This window comes from Rousettus aegyptiacus, unplaced genomic scaffold, assembly GCF_014176215.1.
Source record: "Rousettus aegyptiacus isolate mRouAeg1 unplaced genomic scaffold, mRouAeg1.p scaffold_m13_p_5, whole genome shotgun sequence".
Lineage (NCBI taxonomy): Eukaryota > Metazoa > Chordata > Mammalia > Chiroptera > Pteropodidae > Rousettus > Rousettus aegyptiacus.
The window spans coordinates 21,871,067-21,881,097 of NW_023416308.1; the positions used below are offsets into that span (position 1 = coordinate 21,871,067).

Consider the following 10,031-nt stretch of genomic DNA (forward strand, 5'->3'; position numbering starts at 1 on the left):
AATGGCTAACACTTCTAAAAATTAAAGCAACAGGCCCCATTCATGTTCTTTTTAATGCTCCATCTCATACTCTTAGTATTTGCTTAACGAATCACCATCAGCTTGAAGTAGATGTATATAAGCCCCTCTGCAAGGCCCCTATCCTTTCTATTTCTTGGTGGTATTCCCTCAAGATTCTCAGAGTAAATTTGGTATTCCTCAAAAATTCCCATCCTCTAAGAAGTGTATTCCTGATGTTCCCAAGGATAGTCAACAACGGCATGTCTCACTCTAGCTAGCTATTACAAAAATCTTTCATTCAGAAGAAGGCAAGAGGTTTCAAGGAGGGTGCACAGCCCTCTCATTCACACACTTCATAAACGGCCGGACTTTGCCCAAGCCTCCACTCTAGGAAGGAATCGTAGCTTTTTAGAAACCGGTTTGCAACATCAGTTATCATTCCTTTCCAAAAGACCTTGCAGAAAAACTAGGAATTTAACAGCATAGGAGATGGGCTGGAAATAACCAATGTCATTGCATGGACTCATCAATTCAGTCCACATTTCAAAACAGCAGCTAATGCATTCCTAAAACACAGACCTTAAAATCCCTTTGGGATTGAAAACAATTGAGAGGGAAATCATAACACCCCGAGGGTACCCATAAAGATTCTGATGGATCTGAAAAATCGAACTGTCAGAGATACAGAGAAGCTGGGCTCCTGGGGTAGGAAAATGGCTTTTCTCCTCCAGGCCTAATTCTCTCCTCTGAAACAGTTCCCTTTAAATTCAAGAAGCCATGCAGAGATGCCCCCCTGCAGGTTTTCATGTTTTAAAAGAAAGCTTGTCTGCCTCTCACTCGCCCCCATGATACTCACGGCAGCTGCCTTAGCTGGAATAAGTCCTCCTCCATGTCCGCGCTGCGCCAGGACGAGCCCTTTTCATGGCCCTTACATGGTGGTGGTGAATGACGAGCGCTCGTGGTTTCAGCACCGGGGTTCTGGACAGCTCCCGCGCCGCTTCCTCCCTCGGCGGCAGCTGTTCAGGGGGAGGGAGCCGCCAGGGACCAGCCCACGAGACAAAGCCGCCGCCGCCAGGAGACCGCGGGGAGAGTGGGCGGAGATGAGGAGGCGGAGGGCAGAGCAAGCTGTGCGGGGAGAGGGGGTGGGGAGAGCCCTTCTGGTTAGAGAAATTTACAGGCTCTCTGTGGCTGGTGGTGTTTCGCTGGGGTGCCTGTAGGGCACACCAGCCTGTGAAATGGCTGTCGAGGTACCAGTGAGCACTCTTCCGTTAAGGACCCCTCTCTCAGTGTTTATCTGCCGGGATTCATTAACGTGGTTATGAGTATAATATTCTTGAAACTCAGGCTAACATAACAAATGCAGGGCATGATTTTTTTTTTTTTTTACTGTATTTATGTATTAGAGCACTGTTTATTGAGCACCTACGTGGTGCCAGGCAATGTAATCGGCACTGACCATATGATAGAACAAGTTAGACATGTCATTGTCATCAAAGAGCTGAAAGTCTAGTGAAATGAATCAAGAAAAAATGTAAATATGAAAAGGCCAAAGATCACTCATTTAATCATTCGACAAGCATTGTTAAATGATTTGTACAACCCTGACAATGGGGAATCAAAGATTAACTCAACCAAATCCCTGCCTTCAAAATTCTCCCCACCTAGTTCCATGGTCTCCCTACCCCCCTCTCACTAGACTGCCTGCCCTTTCCCCTTTAGAACTTAAGCTCCATAAAGGTTTGCTGATGCACCCCAAGGGCCTGGAACAATAAAACTTTATTTATAGACACTGAAATTGGTATTTTATTCCTCAATACACTCAACCCCAGGGCTTTGTATTGGGGGCACTCAATAAATACCTTAAACTGAAAACAAACTGTTCATTCGGGTGAGGAGGGGTTCAATATCTGTTGTAAGCCATGGAGAGCAGTGATAATGATTTATATCAAAGGTACAAGTTGGAGGTTTATTGGCAGGACGTCCAACTCATCTTTGTTTGCCCAGGACTTTGAGTTTTAGCATGGAAATTCCATGTTCTGGGAAGCCCTGAGTCCCAGGCAAACTTTAACTTTGGTTACTCAACAACCATAAGCCAGAACCAGTATAAAAATGTGTTTTGAGTAGCCTGAAGGGTTAAAAAATCATACTTTGAAGGGCGAGATTTGAAACTATAAAACTCTTAGAAGAAAATATAGGGGTAAATCTTCATGACCTTGAGTTAGGCAGTGGTTTCTTAGATGACATCGAAAGCACAAGAGACAAAAGAAAAAAAAACAGATGCATTGAATTATATCAAAGTTAAAAGCTTTTATGCTGCAAATAATACCATCGATAAAATGAAAAGAACCTGCAAATGAGAGAAAACATTTGTAAATAATATATATAAGGGACATACATTTAAAATATATAAAAAACTTGTACAACTCAATAATAGAAATACAAATACCCAATTTTAAAATGGGAAAAGGATATGAATAGACATTTCTTCAAAGAAGGCATATAAATAGCCAATAAGCATTTGAAAAGATACCTCACTAGTCATTAGGAAAATGATAATCAAAACCACAATGAAATACCACTTCACATCCACTAGAGGAGCTAAAATAAAAAAGGCAGACAATAAACAAGTGTTGGTGAGGATGTGGACATATCCTTCATACTGCCACTGTTGAGAATGTAAAATGGTGCAGCTGCTGTGGAAAACAGTTTGGCAGTTCCTAAAAAATTTAAACACACAGTTATCACATGACCTGGCAATACCACTCCTAGCTATATACCCAAAAGAAATGAAAATATAGTTCACACAAAATTTGCACACGAATGTTCATAGCATCATTATTCATAATAGCAAGAAGTAGAGACAACCCAAAAATCCATCAACTGATGAATGGATAAACAAAATGTGGTCTCTATACAATAAAATATTATTCAGCAATAAAAAGAAATAGAGTACCGATTCATGCTATAATAAGAATGAACCTTGAAAACTTAAGCTAAGTGAAACAATCAGACACTGAAGGCCATGTTATATAATTTCCATTTATATAAAATACGAATAGGCAAATCTATAAAGGTGGAAAGTAGATTAATGGTTGTCTAGGAGTGAGAGTGGGGAGCAGAGAATGGGGAGTAACTGCTAATGAATGCGAGTTTTCCCAAATTAGATGTGGTGATAGTTTGCACAACTCTGTGAATATAACAACAACAAAAAAATCAAATTGTACACTTAAAAATAGTGAGTTGTATGGTATGTGAATTATATGCCAATACAGCTGTTCCTTTAAAATAATAATTAGTTTTTAAATTGGTTTCCAATTTTTCCAACATTTAAATAGAGAGATTTTACATAATAGGATTATTCTTTTATTGAGAAAAAAGGAGGCAGCTCTGCCTTTTCTCTGGTCACTAGCGACAGGGGCTTTGAAGCAGTCTGCCCTGCACTACCCAGGCTGCAGCCAGGCTGTAGCAAGCTTTGCACATTTTTATTCACTGCCTCAAAACTGGAAGAACAGTACTTAGTATGTAATAGGCATTGAAAAGAACTGTAGAGAATTAATATGTAATGTTTTCTCTTCTTTCTTAGAAATGTTATATTTTTATAAGGCATTGGGTTTCACCTTTAAGTGTGGGTCGGCATCCTCTAGAGAGCTTGTTAACATACAGATGGCTGGGCCTCACCCCCGGAGTCTAATTCAGCAGGTCTGTGGCAAAGCCTGAGAGTTTACATTCCTAACATGGTCCCAGGTGATAGTGATCCTATTTCCCTGTTCTAAAATTATATCTGGATGGTATTATCAGCCAAGAAAAATATGGCCCATATTTGTTTATATCTCTGATCTTTGAGGCATCCTTGGGCAGATAAAAATATTATAAAGGCAGCTGCCTCCAGCTAACCACATTATCCATCTGTCTGGGAAATGGGGGCATGCCAGAAGCCATATGGGCTTTATTTCACATCAGAGTAATGCATCATGATTTCTCCCCTCAGATTCTTAAAACAAAAGTGAATATTTAAAATATTTTAAAAATAGAGGCTCGAGTAGAGACTGACATGCATGCCTGAAATACTGAATACAAAAAGCGTGTGTTATGTATAAGTGGTTCTCTAATCAACTGTGTTCTAACGCCTATTTTTATCAAGACAATATTCTACTAGTTATAAAAATGGCACTTAATTTTTAAAAGGAAGTCTGGATTTAAATTCATAAAAAGAGTTGTCTTTTTTTTTTTTCCTTGAGAACTGACATTGGATAAAAAACCAAAAGGGAAAAATAAAATTTTGGTGGTAGATCTCTGCTCTGCTAGTCATGCTGGTAGGATGGCACCTCCATCTGGAATCACTCCCAGGTCCCTGGCATTGTGATGGGAGGTGTAAATACTTCCTGACGTTGCCACAGGAGCCAGCAGAAAGGGGAGATTTGGCTTGTTAAAAAATGTCAACACATGCAACTTCAAAGAGTCCCTTGGTCACATGTACCACTCTGCTGTGAAATATAGCTGTCTAATTTGAGACTAGAGAGGTCTGAAGAGAGCAGAGAGAACATCTGTGCAGCTGGTTTAAAAGACAAACTCTCAAACTCATCTTATGAAACTACGATCCCTCAGATGATGTGTTTCTGGAGGGATATTACATAAGAAAAAGATTGCAATGAATCAGTAGTACGTAAGCCTGTCGAGACCTAGGAGAGAGATTATCAAGCAGAAGCAGTTCAAGATGTCTGACTAGTCATCAAAGAAATAGTTGTCTTCTCTCTACAATATTTTGTTTGTTCATTTTCATTCATTTAAAATACTTCCTAATTTTCCTTGTTAATTCATCACTGACCCAGTGATTATTTAGAAATGTGTTATGAAATTGCCATATACTTATGTGTTATGAGATTACCACATACTTATTTCCCAGATTTCTGTTATTGATTTTTAATTTCATTCCATTGTGGTCAGAGAACATAATTGATATGACTTTGATCTTTTAAAATTTATTGTGACTTGTTTTATGGACTAAATATGGTCTATCGTGGAGAATGTTTCATGTGCATTTGAGAAGAAAGTGATTTCAGCTGTTGTTGGGTGGAGTGTTTTACAGATATCTGTTAGATCTAGTTGATTAATACTGTTACTCAAGTCTTCTCTTTGCTAATCTGTCTGGTTGCTCTATTTAATAGTTAAAGTGAGGTATTGAAATCTCCAACTATTATTTCTTTAAAAACAACAACAACAACAACAACAACAACAAAAAACACTTGTGAGCATTTAATGAACTTCCCTCCATGTAATTTCAAGCTACTAGGACACAGCCTCCCCCAACTCCCAACACCCTTAACTTTCTCAGCTCTTTTGCTGAAGATTTTGGCCTTCACAATTACAAGCTACTTTGGGAGCTTTCCTTTCCCCAGAACTTTATAGTAGCCCAATCACACCATATCAATGATAGAAACAGCTCCAGTCTTGTTTTTGGTAGCTCACAGACCAAGGTCCATAGTTGATCAAAGCTGACAGTTGGGCAGAAACTCCAGTTCCTTTTAAAATAGTAATGTCTCCTACCAACTTTCCCAAAGTAACCTGGGTGATATTTCCTGCAGTTGATCCTGTGGTGATATATGCCTCCAGCATTACCTCAGTTCCAGGTACTTCTGGTGCTTGGTGATGCAGTCATGGGTGTGGCTCATATGGCCCTGAAGTTTCCAGGTCTTCTTCAGTCTGGAGAGCATGCCAGCAGCTGAGATAAAAGAGTCTATTATTCTTAAATTGCCAATTTCTCCCTTCAGTTTTGTCCTATTTTTCTTCCTGTATTTTGGGGCTCTATTGTTAAGTGCATGAATGATTACAATTATTATATCTTCTTTTTTTTTCTTGTTGAGTAACTTTTTAATAAAGTGAGGTATATATCACTGACATTAAGGAATGGTCACATGCACAAAAGAAAACAAATCTTTTTGGCTAAGGGCTGTGGAAGGAAGCAAAAACATGAGAAATAGGGACTGTATTAGGGCGAGGGAGAGTATGATCTCATAACCTGGAGAAAAAGGTCTAGAAGGTGTGAGCGATCACAAGGTTATTGGATATGGGTGGCACTCCACCAAACCCACTGTAAATCACCCTCAGGATCAAGGGGACATTAATGGCATGTGTCCAGATTTAATTCTAGACAACGATTTAATTTTAAAACAATGTCCCAGCACCAGTTTCCTAGGGCAGTCATGGGCTTGGTCCTATCACACAGCATGCAGACAAGCAGGCCTGTCACACAGCAGCTGGGCCTGTTAGGGGCCTTCACTGGTGCTGGAGCCTGTTATAAGTTCTTGATGGATTGATCCTTTTATTATTATAAAATGTCCTTTTTTATCTCTAGTAACAATTTTTGTCGTAAAGTCTATTTTGTCTGATACTAGCATAGTCACTCCAGCTCTCTTTTGATTACTGTTTGCATGGCAAAATTTTTCCGTTCTTTTACTTTCAACCTACTTACATCTTTGAATTGAAAATGAGGCTCTTGTTATGTCCATTCTGCCAGTCTTTGGCTTTTAAATGGAGAGTTTAATACATTTAAATTGAATGTAATCACAGATCATATGATAATTACATTACCATTGTACTATTTATTTTCAACGTTTTATGTCTATTTTGTTTTTCAATTATTATATTATTGAGATCTTTTGTGTTAAATATGTATTTTCTTGTATACCATTTTAAGTTCCTTGTCATTTCTTTTACTATATATTTTTTAGTTATTTTCTTAGTGGTTGCCCTGGAGACTAGCACTAACATCTCAATTTATAACAATCTGGTTTGGATTAATACCAAATTAATTTCAATAGTATACAAAAACTTTGCTCTTATATATCTCCATTTCTACACTCTGCCCCTTTGAAGCTGATTGTCACAGATTGCATCTTTACGTACTGTGTGCCAATCAACATTTGGTTTATAATTATTGCTTTATGCAGTTGTCTTTCAAATGAGGTAGAAGACAAAATGGAGTTACAAAAAATACAATTTTCCATCTCTTATATTTACCTATATAGACACCTTTACTGATGTTTTTTATTTCTTCATGTGAGTTTGAATTGCTATCTAGTGTCCTTTCATTTTAGACTAAAGCATTCCTTTTAGTATTTCTTGAGGGCAAGTCTACAAGTGAGAAATCTCACTTGTATTTGCTTATCTGAAAGTGTCTTAATTTGTCTTTCATTTTTGAAGAATAGTTTGGCAGATAAAGAATTCTTGGTTGGCAGGGGCTTTTGAAAAAAAAATAACTTCAAATATGTCATACTAATTCCTTCTGACCCATATGGTTTCTGATGAGAAATCAGCTATTAATCTTATCGAGATTCCTTTCATGTAAGCCATCTGTCTGATTTCAAAATTCCCTTTGTCTTTTGGTTGTTTCTTATGGTGCGTCAGGAGTGAATCTCTTTGAATTTACCCTCCTTGTGTTTGCTTCAGCAGCACATTTACTAAAACTGGAATGAAGTTATCCTCCTTGGAGTTCGCTGAGTTTCCCGGATGTGTAGGTTATTGTTTCCCATCAAATTTTGAAAATTTTTGGCCATTACTTTTTCAAATATTCTTTCTGCCCCTTTCTCTTCTCTTCTGGGATTCCCATTATGCAGATGGTGTATCGCAGATTTCTAAGGTTCTGTTCATTTTTCTTCATTTCTTTTTGTTTCTGTTCCTCAGATGAATAATCTCAATTGCTCTATGTTAAAGTTCATTGATTCTTTCTTCTGCCTGCTCAAGTCTGCCATCAAGTCCCTCTAGTAACTTTTTAAATTTCAGTTATTTTTTCCAACTCCAGAGTTTCTATTTGGTTTATTTTTATGCTCTATATCTCTTTATTAATATTCTCTATTCGGTGAGACATTGTTCTCATTCTTTCCTTTAGTTCTTAATACCAATTTTTGGGAGTGGCTCCATAGTGTAATGGTTAGCATGTCTGCTTTACATGCAGAAGGTCCTGGATTTGTGCCCCAGGTGGAGCCACGGACCATACCTCTGGTGCGCCAGGGCCCCCGAGTGCACCGGGAGTGCCAGGCTTCAGGTGAACCAGGCCCCGGGTGTGCCAGTTCCCAGGTGCATGCCGCAAGCACGTTGGAGGAGACCCCTCACCTTCCAGTTCTTAAAAAAAAGGGAGATAGCAACATCCATAGTTCAGGAGTGAAAGTGAGGGGTGGGGATTAACAAGGGTGGAAAAATTAATACCAGTTTTCCTCAGCAGGGAAAGCCACAGTTCTCCATGTATGTTTCTCAATTCCTTTTACACTAATACCATACTCACAATACTTCTAACACCAGATATGTAGGGGTTTTCTCAAATGTCAAACAACTCTCTGTGACACCTGCTAGGTGTCCTACAATTAACGTCAATTCTGACACTATCTACCTGGAGATAGTGTCATATCCAACATGTCAAGATCAAGAGCTCAATTCCACAAGACTATTCCCACCCTACTTCAGATACCAGTTGTAAGGAGTAGGTCCTCAGATTATCCACACTTCTGTCTGATTTGGCTAAGAATCAGGAGTCCCCATGACCTTCTCCTCAGGTTTGATTAGTTTGCTAGCATTACTCAGAGAACTCATGGAAACACTTACAGTTACCAGTTTATTAAAGGATATAGTAAAGGGTACAGATGAACAACCAGTTAAAGAGGTCTGGGAGGCTCTTTAGTGTACAAGAGCTTCTGTTCCCATGGAGTTGGGGTATGCTACCCTCCTGGTATGGATGTGTTTGCTGACCTGGAAGCTCTCCAAATTCCCTACTATTGGCATTCCTACCTATCTGAAGGATAATATAAGACTATAACTTTTAAAAATATTTAAAAGATATTCAATTGGATTCAAGATCTTTCTTTTGGCTTTGTGTGACAATGCAACCACAATTTATGAGGTCTTTCTTCTGAGGCATGGGAGAGCCAGAAGAGGAAGTAGAGAAGGCATTCAGAGCTATACTTCTCCTCTCTCTCTAGGCCACTCTCTCCTCTGGAGTCAAAGATGTTTGAATCACATTTGACTTTTAAATTAAAAGATAAAGAGAACACTAATTTACATATTGAAATAAAATGGATCTCTGAAAGTGAATGCAAAGTTGCATTATTAAGGGACCTACTCCGTAGTGTGAAAGGGAGCGGTCTGACTTAGTATACATGAGAACAGTCAGGAAAATGCCACTTCAGGTTTTTAATCCCTAGGAGCTGAGGGTCCTGAAGAAACCATTTACCTGTAGAATAATTCTAGCAGCCGAAAAATCTCTAAGGCTGTGGATAGTGAGTGACCCTATGATCGTCTAAGGTGCCAAAAATCTCGATCTGCCTGATAGGTGTTAGAGCAGGCCCCACTGGTTCCTGGTTGTGACATTATCATAAATTAGTAATATACCTTTATTTATAGGAACATCTGTTAGTTAAGGTCAGCCACCCCTCCACTGATTAGAGGAGCAGTGAAAGCCAGACTACAGGAGACATTGTTAACCTTATGAAATGTGCAGTACTGTTATTACTCATGTGGTCACTGCGAGAATTAAAATGAGATAAAGCATACAAAATGCTCAAAAATACTTGTGAATGTATTGGTTATGGATACTTTATAAGTGCCAATTATTTAAAATAATCTGGAATGTAGAGTTCTAAGTAGGTCGGTGGCTGGGATGACAGGGTACTCACTCAAGAGGCTCAAGTAGTGGTTCTCAAAGTGTAGTTGCAGGAACCCTTCTTGGGGACCCCTTCTGGGGGTTATTGAGGACAAGACAATTTTCACAGCAACACTTAGACATATTTGCCTTTCCCACTCTCATTCACTCATGGGTGTACCCTAGAATTTTCCAGAGGCTACACAAACATGCATTGGAGTCAGAACTCTGATGTCTAATGGAATGTATGCTTTGGTGTTATTGGATGTTAAAATTTTTCCCAGTCTTGATAAGTGGTTTCCAGAGGCTAGGAGTCAGTGGAGGAGTTGCCTACAAAAGGACTGTAGGTAATTTAAACTAGGTGAACTTTATTGTATAAATGATACTTAAAAATTTAAAAAAC

At 38.8% G+C, this 10,031-nt stretch overlaps 1 protein-coding gene and 1 pseudogene across 1 annotated transcript in view; both read right to left on the reverse strand.

The window, feature by feature from the left end:
• Positions 1–1,100, reverse strand: part of LOC107500141 (SV2 related protein) — a 65,045-nt gene extending 63,945 nt beyond the window's left edge. The window contains exon 1 of the mRNA XM_036221186.1: positions 857–1,100. Coding sequence (XP_036077079.1) covers positions 857–891 — 35 coding nt within the window. The 5' untranslated portion in view covers positions 892–1,100. The remainder of the gene's footprint in view (positions 1–856) is intronic.
• Positions 1,101–2,985: 1,885 nt separating this feature from the next.
• Positions 2,986–5,711, reverse strand: LOC107500144 (annotated as a pseudogene).
• Between the last annotated feature and the right edge of the window lie 4,320 nt (positions 5,712–10,031).